We start from the raw sequence: 16,221 nt of genomic DNA, 5'->3' as shown, positions 1-16,221 counted from the left end.
TGTTGTAGGTAAAAGTAATAAAACACATAACTGGACTGAGAGAGAAATAACATGATAATCTCAATATTTACAGAAAGGACTTCTGATGAAAACATCCACTCCTGAAAAGAAAGCTCGGAAGAGCTGAGAACTGAAGGACTACACTGTGTACTTACAGACAGCACTAGACTAAATGAGGGGGCAACTAAAAGCTAGGTCTCGAGGATAAGGAACCAGACAGCGTGCCCAGGCTCTCACCACTTTGCTTGATGTGCTAGTCAGAGCAATAAGGAAAGAAAAAGAAATATATAGTGCAGATACAAATGGCACAGGTCAAATTAATCCCTGTTTGCAGAAGACATGAGCCTATACTGTAGAGACTCCAGCAAAACACTCTTGGGTCTGTTAAACACTTCAGCAATGAAACACACTACAGATTCAACACCAAAAACCCAGGCACTTTTCTTTATTGCAAACTTTCGGGATCGGGAGAAAACGGTATCATGCTGGCTTTGAAAAATAAAACATCTCGGAACAAACATGACAATGAAAACTACAGCATTTGAAGAAAGCAGTAGATGAGGAGGAGACTTTCTGTGCTCATGGAACGGCAGAATTAATATGGTAAAAAATGACTGTTTACTAAATTGACTCTTGATCACACACTTACACACACAATAAACATAATTTTAAAATTTACAACTGCAATCGCCTGTTCAAATTTACATGGAAGTAACATGGCAGCTTCATATGGACAGATGGTCAACACTAAAAAAGACGATACTTCTCTGGGATTAGGAATCAGACATTCTGCAAAGTCACATTTATACAAGCCATATGGTACTGGTTAAAAACAGAAAACACATAAGAGCAAAGAATAGAAACCTCAGAAACAGATATATAGATTACAACGATATATAATAATATAAAGTGATGTCAAAGAGCAAGTAACACACTATTTAGCAAGTGATTTTGGAAAACTTGGCTTTCCACATGGAGAAAAGAAAACACTGAATCTACGCCTCACACCTGACACACTCAAGGGAACTCAAGATCAAAGAAGTTAAAGGGCAGGATGATAAAATTAGCAGATGGGAAGTTTTTGCAAGCCTGGAGGAAGAGAGATTTTCTTACACGAAGAAAAAAAAACAGCAAAAGCATAAGTGAAAGACAGAAATTTAAAAGAAGGAGAAAAAGAGAAGATATATTTGCTACCCAAACCTGCTTCTGTATCTCAAGATTAATCGACATTGAATCCTCTAAATAGGAAGGGTTTGTCAATAGGGTGGGGCTTGGTTTAGAAGCGCTTGGGGGGACTGGATAAAAAGGTTCTATTACCTTGTTAGAAAATACTCATAAAGCCACAGTGTTTGACCAGGCCATAAAACAAGCAGCAGACTCTCTTGCTATCTGAGCCCAGGGTTCACACATAGCCAAAGCAACCTGATTCCCAATAAAGTGTTTAAAAGTTTGACTGGAAAAGAAAATGACTCTTTGACAAATGGCAATGGGAAGACTGGATATCCCATGTGGATGAATGGAACCAGATCCCCATTTTGTCTTGTAGAAACAAATGCAAACAGATTCAAGACCTCAGACCTTAAGGTGGGAGGGGGAGATGGTTCAGTTGGAAAAGTACCTGCCACGTGAGCATGCAGACCTAAGATGGCACCCTCAGAATCCAGGTAAAAAGCAGAGTTCAGCGGCTCCCACTTCAAATCCCAGCAATGGAAAGGCAGAGCCAGGAGAACACTGGGGCATGATGATAAGAAAGAAAATCATAATAAAGTAAACCTATTACACATGTTAGGAATAAAATTTTGGTTAATTGTGCTGTGTAGTGTTATTTATTTGCAAAGTTTTTGCAGTAAAGTTTAAAATTGAAGATCTTAATTTTAAAACTATTGCGTAATTGCACATCTAGAGCAGAAGCTTAGATGATAGCAAAGTGTTATGCTAAGTATAAGTATAGTTTAGGGGAAACATCCCAGAAACTAATCTGATGATACCTGGGCAAATTACATATGCCTTGACTGCAAGGCCAAGCAGTCTCACTTCCTGTTATACACAATGGAGTAATCCTCACAACACCCCCAGGTCCAATTCACGTACTCACCAGAGTGTTTCTGTGAGGACCAAGGAAGTGAGGAATCAAGATCCTCACTGTGCAAATGTTTGATAACATAAATCACCAGAGCTGTCACCTCACATAACTCCAGAGGAACATTAAGGGCACAAGAAAAAAGAGAATAGTGCCCCCTGGTGCTGTCCAACCCGCAGAGCTTTTAGCCTTTGGGACACTGCAGAGCAGCAATAAAGAACAAGAAAAGAGCTAAAAACGTACTAGGAAAAGTCTATAGTAATGCAGTTGACCTTCAGAAGAATGACGTCTATAATGAAGTACAAACCAAACACACATAGAAACACTATACATTCAACAAAATTAATACATACATTTCAAGGACCTCAAAGGGATAAAAATAGTTCTCATGGCAATAGGGTATCAGAGTGGTGAATAGATGTTAAAAAATAAAAAACAGGAAAATACCAACTGGTAGATGATACTGGTGCATCAGCAGAGCATGAGGGAACCATTACCAAGCTGAGCTCTCTGGGCAAAGGCATGAAGTTCAAGTTGCCAGAGAAGACTTACCTGTTCTGCCTGCCCACCAAGGAATCAGAGATAATTGACTTTCTCCTGCAGTATCCCTTTAAGATGAGGGTTAAAACATTCTATCAACCTGCTCATGCTGGTCTGTGGACCAGGTTGAAGGCTTTGTCAAGTTTTCCTGGGTGTAAAGTGCTCCAGGGAGGCAGCTACTGCATCTAAAGTGCCATCATCTTGGACACGTTTTCCATTATCCTTATGGGTAGAAGCTACTGGGGGAACAAGACTGTAAGAGGAGAAGATGCTGTGACCCTGTCCTGATAAACTTCATCCCTGCTCCTCCAGGCACCTCTGTCCTGTTCCCTAGAATCTGATACTGATGACTGCCAGGGGTTACACTGCCATTCCAGGCAATGTCACCAAGGCCACTTTTGATACAGCCTCTCACAATAGACCATGTTCATTGGAGAATTTACTATCTTGTGAAAATTCATACCACTGTCTCCACGCAGAGGACTCAGGCTCCAGCTGTGGCTACCTCGTAGTTTTTATATTAGAAAAATCAAGTGAATTAAGCCCATTTTTTAAAAAAGGAAGGTTTTGTCTGACTAAACAATGCCAGTGTACCATGACATAAGAAATATGAGCAACCAGATTTTTCCCCTGAAATGGTGTCAATTCCACCTAGAATGAACATCTTTAAATGTCTAGGGCACTGGGGACACAGAGATGGGTAAAACCAAGCAACAAGGGGACCAGGCTAAAAAGCATTAGTGTATGTTAAACTGTATGAGATGCTTATTACATATCACATACTTAATACACAACATAATAATTTACAAATCTTTAAATTAAAATAATCCTAAAGCAGCTTCCACATGTGGGGAAATACAGCCTAACCTAAAAGGCAAACAAAATGAAACCTAGCCTCTGAGCGTCTAGACGAGTATGGGCTGCAAATTGTCAAAAATGATCAAATAAGGCATCTGCAGAAATGTTATCATCGGACTATTTCTGTATGCCATTTCTCTATCCCCTACCAACAAGTTATAAATTGCTTTTTATCTGGAGTGTTACTCTGAGAATCCTTCTCTTTCTCTGCTCAAGGCCTGTTAAATTTAATCTAAGATTTTTCTTTTTAACAATATCACAGAACATATTACATGCATAAAGTATCTATGTGATTTTAGACTTTATTCTTGGGATAAAGTGACATCAGTGAAATGCTTTTAGCTTGAGACTAGCCAATGTAGAAGTGTATTCGACTGTACTGTGAAGGCAGAGATTCACGGGTGCTAACACATGCTTTAATATTGAGCTACACTTCCAGACCCCAACTGTGTGTTTTAATAGTCTGGTCTTCACGCCTTGTGGAAAGAGCCAGACCTTGAGTAGAAGAATGCAGAGAAGCTGGTGATAGTGATGAGAGCTTGGAGACATGGGGACAAAGTGGTGTAAAGTAGGAGACATTTCAAAGAGGTACTTTTAATGGGAAGATTAATTGGTTGTAGAGTATGAAAGAATCAAGGAATGAAGGAATGAGGTCAGCCCAGACAGCGGTGCCTTGGTGAAGAGACTCAGAAGATAGTGTCTTCTATGTATTTTTTTTTCTCTACAGAACTTTAATGTCAAAGCCAGGCATGTTGATACATGCCTTGATAGGAGCAGACAGGCAGACAAAAGCAAACCACAGTAGTGTTTCTTGAAGCTAAACCTAAAGCCATACCTCTACCCTTCATTATCACAAGGCGAAGGATAGTGAAAGTTGATCATACTCAAATGAACCACATTAGAGAAATAATCCAAGTCAGAGACTAAAGGCTCCTAGGATAACTTCTTCACATTTGCCACATTTCCAGTTTAGCAATATGAGTCTCTTTCTAAATGAGAACAGCTCTTACTGTACCATCTATGCCTCCCCAGAAAATACCGAGTCCCAACACAATCAACAAAAGTCTGAATTTATTTCTAAAAACAGGATAGCAATATATCCAATTCAATATCTAAAAATAAGCAGGCAGGATGCTTTCACAACTATCTCCCACCCTCACAGCCATTTAACCAAAGCAGCACTGCACAGACAGGAAGGTATAATTGGCTTCTAGAACATCTTGGCAGCTATAAAATACAATACCTCCCACAGAGAGCTCACATCACTTACCATCTCCAACTGGGCATGGATTAGTCTGTGGGAAAGAGAAAAATTCCTAAATTTATGGATCAGTTGCAAAGAGTATCTTTTTGTGGCTCCATTTGTTATTCCTTTAGAGAGAAAACTTGTACCTTAGCAATGAAGTGACTTACTACTTACAAAACTCTGCACTCTGTGCTCAGCTGCAAATATATGGGATCCTATAATAGTTCATTGTTTTCTAATGGGCTAAACTACACTACACCAGTAGTTTAAAAATTTTAAAAATTAAAAAATTTTAAAACCTAGGAGTGTTTTGTCTTCTACATATTTTTTTTTCCTCTGAACCAAAGTTCACCCAGAACCTACATTGGTCAGCTCATAACTGCCTGTAACTCCAGCTCCAGGAGCTCCAACATTCTCTTCTGGCCTTCACACACACAGATACACACATGCAGAATCACACATAAACATAAGTAAAAACTAAATAAAAGTAAAACGCAGTATAAGGTTAGTACATTTGGCAAAATTACATCAACTATTAAGTCACAGACAAATTTTATTTCTCCTTAATGATCCTTAGTGCTGAATTGCACTCCTACTTCTAATACAAAAGTAAGAATGGAGGGAAGTAAAATTTTACCTATTCCTTTACTTTGTGGGATGGAGTACACATGGGTGTGGGTGTGAATGTGTGTGTGTGCACATGTGCAGAGGCCAGAGTTCAGAACTGGTGTGATTCCACAAGCACTGGCCAACTTATGTTTTGGAACTAGGGGCTTTCCTGGTGCAATGCTCCCCAGTTAGGCTAGATTCCCTGACCTAAGGATCTCCATGCCCATTCCTTGTGTAAAATTCAGCTTCTGGTGCTTGTGTATCAAGCACTTTACCCTCTGAACTATTTCCCTTGCCTCAAAACTTTTTGAGTCATTCTTCAATAAGCAGTGGTTCTCAACTAGTGGTCATGAGCCCTTTGGGCCTCAAACCACCCTTTCACAGGGGTTGCACATCAGATATCCCTTATATCAGATAGTTACATTATGATTCATAACAGTAACAAAACTACAGTTATGAAGTAGCAACAAGAATAGTTTTATGGCTGGAAGGTCACTACAACCATAGTGTATTAAAAGGTATTAAAAGGTCACAGCATTAGCAAGGTTGAGAACCACTGTTCATTAAGGATGTACTTAAGGATGAAGCTGTAGCTTCATTAGGTAGAATTCAGAGAGAGAAGGTAGAGCGCCTGCTCAGCATCCACAAAGCTCTAGATTTGACTCTCAGAACCCCATCCAAAAATATATGTACGTTAAGAGCATATATATAGAGCTAGCAAGATGGCTCAACAGGTAAAGATGCTTGCTGCCAAGCGAAAGTCCTGAGTTTGATCCAAGAGAAGATTCTGGAAGTTGTCCTCACCTCTACATGTGTGACACAGAGCGAGTGTTTGTACACACACACATACACACTAAATATTAAATTAAAATTATTAAATTAAAATGTGTGTGTGCATACATTAGTATACACATATACAGACACCTAAATTTCTGTACTGTGGTTACCATCTCAAATTTAACCAGTGCAATCAAGCACAGATGGTGTGTGTTCTCACCAGTTCTGACAATTATTATGCTATCTTTCCTTCAGTGACTATAGCTAGTTTCAATTGACCAAAAAGACTGGCAATTCTCAGGTTTAGATTCAACAGGTTGTAGCTGACAGCAGGAAGCCTCAATATTCCCAACATCCTTGCATTGTCCCAGAAAAACTCTGTGGACAAGAATTTACCAAGAACTCACATACTCAGTGTTTATGAGATTGGCACCCAGCAAGACACACAATAGACATGAGTAGACAGACAGAAAGCAAAAGTAGGTGATGGATGGATGGCATCTGGCAGGCAAGGCAAGAAAGAAGACCAAAAGAAATCCTGAACCCAGAGTGCAATGTGATGCAGACATCATGTGTAGACCGTGATCTGGAGCAAGTCTGGGCTAGCTAACAGGCCTCAGAAAATGCGGCTTTCACTGGGCCATTTTCAGATGCTTCTGGGGTCTGGGAAAGGAAACTCGTGTTCATGGAACTGCAAATATATTAGCTGTCTCAGTCACTATTTTATGAGGGAATCAAGGGAGGGGAAGGCTGAAAACTCAGAGGGTTGATGGCTGATAGTGCACAGGACAGAAACACTGAACAGGGTGTCAACTGCCTGACCCCACCCCTTTCCCCTGCTCTTGTCATTGCTTTGGAGTTTTTCATAGAGACTGTCGCACACAGAGCCCATGTTATCCTGGAACTGATTATATGGCTCAGACAGGCTTTGAACTTGTGACAATCTTCCCGATTCCACTTCCTGATTACAGGTCTAAGCCTGTAATCTACAGGCTGGGCTCCCACACCTCCTTTAGTAAACAACACCCCCCACCCCCATAACCAACATCATCCTTATCTGGGCCTCCAGAAACCTGAAGTGATGAAAATGCTTATCATAGAGAGAAAGAAAAAAGAAATAGAAAACATGATGCACAAATAAACCATTTTTAAGAAATATTTTCATTATGTAGCTAAACAAATTATAGCCTGCCAAGTCTTCATAATAATATCAGAGCTGTTTGGTTCTGTTTTTACACATTTGACTCTGACCACTTTGAACAATGAAACTTATTTTTTAAAAAAGTCAGTTAAGGTAATCAATTAACACCAATTAAACACCTGCTCTTTGCCAGGCACCGTGGTAGGGCTGTATTACATTATGTCATTGACTCATAACATTCTCAGTGTGGAACTGTGTCTGCACCTTCATATATATGAGGAACAGTCACTCGAGAGTCATTTAGCTAAAGAATAAAGCTAGGAAGCAAATAAGCAGGATAACAGGGTTTCTAAAACCATCACCCCACACAGTTGCAGCAACTTTTGAATAGAACCCAAAGGGAGCACACTCATGGCACCTGTTCTATCTCAAATGCGCATGGCTAAGAGCCAAGTGCTTAAATGGATTTAAAACCAAGCCAAAATTCAGGGCATAAGGCAGTCAGTCATTCAATGTACCTCTGAAGCTTTAGGGCATTTAACTTTGATTCAAGCCACGGTTCTAAAGAATCTTCCAGACAAGGCTAAAATAACTTAAGAGCAATGTTCTTAGTCACAGGTTCTCTTGTCAAATTCTTTCTAGTGTTTGGAACCTGATACAACAATATCCATCACCCCTGTTTGCTTGTTCAGAGGAATGACATCATTGTCTTTCTTCACTTGGGGTGCGGGGTGGTTTTGGTTTTGTTTTTACATCGACTGGCATTGGACTAGGAGTGATCTGCCCCCCTTGCTTCCCAAGTGCTGACATTAAAGCAGTGTGCTTCCTTACCCAGACCAACAACGTAATTTTCAAAATATCTTCTTCATTTATGTCAGCCACTAACTGTACTCTATCATGAGCTACTGCTACCAGACTGCTTGGGCTGTAAAATTTTCAATATGATTCTTTTAAAAGCTGTGTATTGATGGCAAGGGTAGAGCCAGGTATGGTGGCATATGTCTGCATTTGCAACACTTGGGAAACAAGAAGACCAGGAGTTCAAGGCTAGCCTCCCTTACTAGTGGATTCAAAGCTAGGTGCATGAGATAGTGTACTGTGAGAAAATACACGCTCACAGAGTGGCCCATTCTTTCTACTAAAACAGCAAATAAGGTAACCCTTAGAAAAGCCAAAATGGGAGTCACAGATTTCAAGCCCTTTGCCAATCAGTCCTTCATTAATTAGCCCTTCAGAAGCTCAGTGGTCTCCTTGCCTTTGTTCTCTACACACTATTGACTGGATTGTTTTTTAAGGACATACCCTGAAGAGTATTACTTTCTCAATGCTCTTAGTCAGCTTCTCTGACTTGTCTGAGCCTTGGTTGCTCATAGAACAAGTGACTAGGCATAACTATCCTATAAACTATGGCAAAAATTACATATACTTACAAAATGCACTATCCCAGAGCCTGACATGCAGAGGAAACATGGGAAATATAGATAGCATCATAATTGTAGGATTTTTAGAATCAAATATAAAAAAATTTAAGGAATTTGGAAGACTGGGAAAGCAAATAAAAATAGCGCTAAAGAATAAAAGAAGTGATATCCAAGGAGAAGTCAAGAAACTACACAGATACAAAATCTCAAGCTACAGAAGACCATGGCCTCTGGTCCACACATTTAGACTGCTCCAGGCCAACACCAGTGCTTTCACAAGACAATGATGTGCCTGACGATGACAGCAAGCCTCTTTAAAACAGATGGAACTTTCATTGCATGTGTTCAAAAGGGAGACAGATTAAGCGCATAATTGACTGGAAAGATTTCTATCAAAAGTGATTTAGCATCACAAATTCAATATATTAGATGTCCAAACTTTAATTAACTGCACCCTATTACTAGGCTAGGAAACTAATTCAGTTATAAAGCCATTGCTGAGCATCAAAGAGGCCCTGAGTTTGACACCAAGACCACTTTTCAAAAAGGAACCTCTCAAATTCTTCCTACTAAATACTGAAAAAAGATACATTTCAAATAAATTAATTATGAAGTTCTCGAAATGGAATGTCCTGCAATGCCATCAATTTCTTCACAGCTAAAATGAGACCACCTCATTGCTATGCATTTTCATGTCTACCAGAGACACAATCCTGGTCATGGGACTCTCTTCACTTGAACGATCTTCCCTAGTCTGCAATGCAATAAAGGAGAGAAATGCCTGCTCCTTTCCCCAGAGCTGGAAAGCTAAGGAATGCTGGGCAAAACAAAGAGATACAAGGCTCTCCTGACTCAAAGGCAGCTGGAAATTAAGTCATCTAAATAACTCCACACTAACACCAAAAAATCTAGTTCTTTAAGGACAACACTCTTTAGGGAGTGTTTCCTGAGTGCTCCCTCAGTCCCAGGTAATTTTCAAAGTGCAGATAGATCTTCAGAGGATTGTAAAGTGGCAGAAAGTGGCAGGTGACAAGGAAAGGGTCAACCTGGAGACCTCCTGACAGCACAAGTCTCCGTGACAGCTGTCTCAGAAGAGAAATCCGGCTTTCTCTCCCTTAAAATTTACCCCCCATTTATCCCAAGGACAGTCAGATCATCAACCACTGCTAACAGAAACCAGAAATAGCTTGTCTGCGAAGACATTAGATCTGGTAACGACTTTTCAAAGATTCCTGTTCTATAAGCTGTCATCTAGTGCCAAACACACAAACACTAGTAACAAGAAAAGGTGGCTCAGTGGCCAGTGTCCTCTTCTCCACTTGCCTTGGAGCAAATCACACAGTATACACTTTAGAGAGTTAAGTTAAATCTACTTACTGTGTTCTTTTTCTCTGCAACACAAAGTGAATGAAAGAAATATAATGAAGAAGCGGTTTCATAAAAATCTACTGGTTAGCCAGTGACAGCCATTTCCGACCCTCTAACACCAGGTTGATGGCTGCCACACGAGAGTGACTGGCTGTACTTTTACTGTGCATAATAACAAAAGTCTGCTCGAAGAAACCAACAAAGCTCTCATGTTACCAAGAAGTACCTTCAAGAGTTGCACATTTTAAATTTAAAATTACTAGCAAAATTAAGGAATGTCCAAGATATAAGAACACTTTTGGCAAAAGGGAAATAAACCTTCAATATATTTAAGGTATCATGATCTGTCGGGAATTCGTTCAGCACTCATTTAACAGGTTCTATTACCTCACTTTCTGCTTTAGACTTGATAAACTCTGGGGAATTGTCTTTCACCTGTGTGATTGCTGAATAGATGATAGATATTAGATAGGTAGATAGATAGGTAGATAGATAGGAAGATAGATAGATAGATAGATAGATAGATAGATAGATAGATAGATAGATAGATAGGTGGATAGATAGATATAGATAACAGGTAGATAGATAGATAGATAGATAGATAGATAGATAGATAGATAGATAGACAGACAGACAGATAGATGGACGATAGGTGGATAGATAGATAGATAGATAAAAGGTGGATAGATAGATATAGATAATAGATAGATAGATAGATAGATAGATAGATAGATAGATAGATAGATGATAGGTGGATGATAGGTGGATGATAGGTGGATAGATAGATGGACGATAGGTAGATAGATAGATAGATAGATAGATAGATAGATAGATAGATAGATAGATAGACAAAAGGTGGATAGATATATATAGATAACAGATAGATAGATAGATAGATAGATAGATAGATAGATAGATAGATAGATAGATAGATAGATGGATGATAGGTGGATAGGTGGTTTTTTCAGTACTGGTACCAAAGCCCGGACCATTGCACATCCTAGGCAACTGTTCTCCCGCAGAGCTGAACCCCAGGCTCTCATCTTAGTACCTCTTTTCCACTTAGTAAAGTTTGGGAAGCCAGTGCCATGATTCAGTAGTCAGTGTGCAAGGCTGTAGCTCACTGTTAAAGTGTTTGTCTAACAAGTGGAAGGTTACTAGAATCAGCAAAAAATAAAATAAACTCTCACACACAAGTTACTAAGTAAGAGCCTGGTTTGAGAGTATAAGCTTGAAATCCCAGCAGTGGAAAGCAGAAGCAGGAGAGTGGGCATTCAAGGCCCTCCTCCAGCTCACAGGAAGTTAGAAACCAGGCTGAGATACATGAGACCCTCTCTCAAAAACCAAAATCCAAACAGCAAGGCCATTATCCAAGAACCTTTGGATCATCATCCATAAAAATATGACCTTTAGTTTTCCAATGTTTTAATTTTATCTTACATTACATCAAACAGATCCATGACTTCAAACTTCTGCTATCAGCAAATCTTCACAGGAAAGAACATGGAGGAAAGAAAATGGAAATAGTCTCTAAAACAAACAAGGGCTGCTTTACAATGCTACAAAATCAAAATAAAGGCTATCACAACAGTGAACTAAACATGAACTCAAGGTTCAGGAAATTGGCTCAGAGGTTAAGAGCACAGGCTTCTCTTCCAGAGGACCTGAGCTACATTCCCTGGGTATCTGATGCCCTATTTTGCTTTTGCAGGCCTTACACAGACATGGTGCATAGACATTCATGCAAGCAAAGCAAATACACACATAAAAGTAATAAAATAAAATGAATGTGTTTAAGAAAGTAGCTACTATAGACTCTAGCCAACAAGAACTCAACTAACTTCCATACTCCTACCCCTGCCTGTCAAACACTGAGGTGACAGGCACTTGTTACACATCCAACTGATAGCCTATTTATTACAATAACATAATAAAACAAATTTTAAATTGCATTTAAAATTTTTAAATATCCATGTATTTATCTGAAATCCAACAAACACTGGCATAAAATGCTGCTTTTTTTCCCCTGGTCTTCATATTTGAATATTGTTTTTTCAATAATCAGTATGTTGAGTCAACAGGAAGCCAACAGACATTAGCAGTGAACTCTTCTACTACTTGAGTTTTAGCCCAGGAAGCTAAGCCAGGTTGTGGTCTATGATGACAAGTCCACTGACCACATGGCTAGGGGAAGACAGCATCAATAAGATTCCTATGCTTTCAGCTCCCTGTCTTCAATATTTCCACATTCCAGCCTGCTCTCGCTGACAAAACAGAATGACATCAATACATCCTAGCTACTTGGGAGGCTGAGCAAGAGAAGTTCAAGGCCTGCCTCAGCAACTTAGTGAGATCCTTTACCAAAACAAAAATTATCTCAAAAGTCTGAGGACACAGCTCAGTAGTACAGTACTTGCCTAGTAAGCAAAAGGCCCTATTTTCAATCCTTAGAATCATAAATAAATAACAGATTACTAATGGTCTATTATTTATTCATTTTCTAAGAGTATATATCAAACTTGCTTGCATTAGCAAACAGGGTAATCACTTAACGTCACAAAGTACTTGAGTGGTACCCAGGTCACTACAGGATAGAAACTATATGTTAGAGGTTGTCAGACATAACTTTTAGAATGTTCTTGAACAAATGTTGTGTGCCTGCAATATAAATCCTTGAGAATGTGTATGCACAGGTCTATTCTTCTAAAACGGTGAAAATATGGAATGGGAAAAAAATGACATTAAGGACAGCAGAGGTAACAAGGCACAAAAGGGGTTAATATTGCCTAGAGGAAATCTGGGGGGAGGGGGGGTGAGCATAACAATTCTCTCTTTAGATGATGTAGGACATACAGCTAAATTTTTCTTTTTACTACTCTGAAAAAGAATAGAAAACTAAGCACACCCAAGGTTTTTCACCCAAGAGACATGTCTGGTGGCAAAAGGATCTCCAAATAGCAGGTCGGGCCTTTCAGAACGTGGAGGGGCGGGGTTGCAAAGGAAGGCCCTGATTGGCAGGCTACCTGCCACCAGAGCTACGTGGCACGCGTGCTCACCTGTGAACACATTCTGAAAGCCGTCCGCTGTCGCTGCAGCCCCAGGTGCTTTGGCGGTCAGCACAGGGGACCCGCCACCACTCTCATCCGCAGTAGCCCCGCGCCCCAGCAGGTGCACAGAGCCTCCTGCCCCAGGCGTACGGACGCCTAGCTCCTCGGTCCAGTCGGCTGAGCGGCTAAGGCCGCCAGTGAGGCTGCCTTCCAACCGGTGCTTCTTTGCAGGGGCAGCAGCAGAGGCCAAGGCAGTTCTGGGGCTCCGACTCACAGAAGGCTCCGGTCGCTTCTTGATCCTAGGACTCTGGTTGGGGGACTGGGACGGGGAGTGATTGGGCGAGCTGAGCTGCCGAGTGGTGGTCTTGATGTAGCAGGGGGTGATGAGTGGGTAAGGTTTGAAACATCGTGGGCTGGGCGCAGGGCTGCCAGGCAAAGAAGCTACTGCAGAGACACTGGGCCCTCGTATCCCCTCCTCCGGCTCTTCCTCCGGCCTCTGAGAAGATTCTCCCTCCTCTGGAACCCATTCCTCCTCTGGAGAGCCTCGGGGAGCATCCTCAAAAGCATCCTCCTCGCCCTCCTCATCTGTGTCCCCAGCTTCAGGCGCTGGGGCTCCGGTTGCGCCCTCCTTTGACTCAGGTTCAGGAAATGTGAAGGCTGGAGATGAGAGAGAGTCTGTGCCTGCGGAGTGGGCGGTCGCGTAGCCGGGAGTCTCAGAGGCCAAGTGGCCTCCAGAGGACGGAGGATGCTCAGTCACAGGGGACTTGGTGGTCTCAGGCAAGTCGGGTCTCACCGGTTGTGTCTGATCCGCGTCCTTTCTAGCCTCGCTACTAGGTCCCAGCAAAAACTGGTCCAGGCCCAGAAAGGCCCCAGGTTGAGGGGAAATGGCAGTGGGGGGCGCTGCAGGCTCCTCGGAGTCCTGGAGCAGCAGTTTCTGCTGCTGTTGCTGCTGCTGTTGCTGCAGGCGAATTGCCTGCTGGATGTCTGAGAGCAAATCCTCCTGCTCCGTAGCGGAGTGGAAGCTATAGATGTCCGTGTCCGAACCAGAACTGGTCCTTTGTCCATCTTGGGCTCCTGCCGCAGTTTCCAAATCCTCCGCAGGCGCCTGGATCCCTACCCCAGCCTCGGCAGGCCTAGGACCACCTGGGTGGATCACCTCGAAAGGGTCGGCACATTCGGTATCCGATAGGCCCGTCTCCTCAGCAGAGAGGCTGAGGTCTGGGGTCTTGGTGACTATGGAGTGAGCGCTGTCCAGCTCCCCGACCGGCAGGGCCTGAGAGTCCAGCACATCCTCCCGCGAGTCGCCGGCACCTTTCCCCTTGGTCAGGTTCTTTCTGATTCGCAGGTTGGAAAACACCGAGGCTCTAGAATCCGACTTGCTCTTCTTCTTGCTGCTCTCCCCGCCGCCCCCTCCCCCCTTGCCGTGCTTGCCGAGCGCCTTTTTGCTCCCGCTTGCCTTCTTTGTGGTTTCCGCATCCCTGGGCCCCGCGGCATCCTCCGCTCCTCCGCCGCCGCCTTCGTGGGAGGCATCACCTGCGCTCCTCTTCAGCTTCCCATCCTGGTTCCCCATGTTTCAACCCCGCTGCTGCGCCGCCGCGCCTGGGGGTACTCAGGCCATGTCGGCCCTGGCCAGGGCCAGGGGAGTGTCGGGGACAATTCAGGCAGCTGGGCCGGCCGTTGGGAGGGGAGGCCGAGGAGCGCCCAGCTGGCCCCGCTCACATCTGCTGCCCCTTTGCATAATGCGCGGTGGTGGCTCTCCCGGCTGCCGTCCCTGCGGCTGTGGTTGCGGCCCTGGCTGGCGGGCGCGAACATGCTCAGTTCAGCTCGCACTCCCCACCAATGGCTGCACAGGACTCAAGCTTTGGCCTGGCTCCCCGCCCACCGCCGCCGCCCCCTCAGTGCCCCCTTTGGCTCCTCCTGCAACCAAGCAGGGAAAGAAAAAACGCTTCTATCTCTAGGACTTGATAATTAGGAGATGGGGGTTCCCGAAAGCTGTGTCTATGAACCCAAACTAGCATGGAATTTAGGATATTCCTATTAGGTTATCTCTGGGGTCTTAATCCCTACTTTGAAAAAAAAAAAAATGTTGCCCTCTTTTCAAGAACTGGCGTGTTGGAACATTTACACGAAACTTCAAAGCTCGTAGACCAGCAATGACAAAAAAATGGACACGAGAGAAAACCTGAAGCCCAATTTCAGGTCATAATATCAGGAAGGAACACACAGCCACCACACACACACCCCACACATACAGCACCACACACACACACACACACACACACACACACACACAAGTCTGCCTACTTCTGCGTGGCCCCAGTTCAAATACTTGTTGAATGGTTGTACTGTTCTGTTTCTTAAAACGTTGATCATCGCTTTGCACACTCTAAGATTTGTGAGTGTGCTGCTTCCCCAGGCTCTGTGCCTGTTGCACACACATCTCCAACAACAGGAAATAGCTGTCATTTCAAAAGTGGATTTGTGGGACCTTTCTGGACAGAGAAAAGAGAGGTACGGAAAAGTGAAAATACTGAGATTAAAGCTGATTAAAATGCTAATCTCCAAAAGTCTATGTGTTTACCATATAAATTAGACAACATTTGTATTTAAAAGGGTGCATATATTATAACTCCCAGGAGGTCAAACTCATCAATATTAAACATGTCACAATGTGGTCTCATATAAAAAGGAAAAAGAAAAGAAATGCCCTTGGTACAAACACAGGAAATTAGACATTATGTTATAAAGGAGAGCCGCTTTCTCAAGGAAATCCATCCAGACACACTTTGTCCAGGACCAGGACTTCCTAAGTTTCAGACCTAGATGAACACAAACACTTTTATTTGTGAATTTTTGTTTTTATTTTAAAGACATTAACTTATAGTTTTGTTAAATGCTTCAAATCATCATTATTATTTTTAAAAACAGTGGGTTTTTATATGATAAAAGTAGCATTAATGAAAAATGTCGTTCTTTGTTGGAAATCAGAGAGTGTGATTCCTAGCCTTTCTCAAACTATGGACATTGAAACAAGCATTCATTAGGGCAGGTGGGTTATTGAACTTAAGTGGCCTTTTCCAGTAAACAGTTGAAAAACACAGCTTTAATAACTGTGCCAGGGTAATACCCCAGTT

The 16,221-nt window shown here is 42.3% G+C and overlaps 1 protein-coding gene across 1 annotated transcript in view; it reads right to left on the bottom strand.

Annotated features, from left to right (window-relative positions):
• Fmn2 (formin 2) overlaps positions 1-14,899 on the bottom strand; it is a 290,079-nt gene extending 275,180 nt beyond the window's left edge. The window contains exon 1 of the mRNA XM_075989205.1: positions 13,097-14,899. Within this exon, the coding sequence (XP_075845320.1) occupies positions 13,097-14,657 (1,561 nt within the window). The 5' untranslated portion in view covers positions 14,658-14,899. The remainder of the gene's footprint in view (positions 1-13,096) is intronic.
• Positions 14,900-16,221: the final 1,322 nt, after the last annotated feature.

This window comes from Microtus pennsylvanicus, chromosome 10, assembly GCF_037038515.1.
Source record: "Microtus pennsylvanicus isolate mMicPen1 chromosome 10, mMicPen1.hap1, whole genome shotgun sequence".
Taxonomy (NCBI): Eukaryota; Metazoa; Chordata; class Mammalia; order Rodentia; family Cricetidae; genus Microtus; species Microtus pennsylvanicus.
The sequence above is the reverse complement of the archived record's forward strand: the minus strand, read 5'-3'. Positions and strand labels throughout refer to the sequence as shown.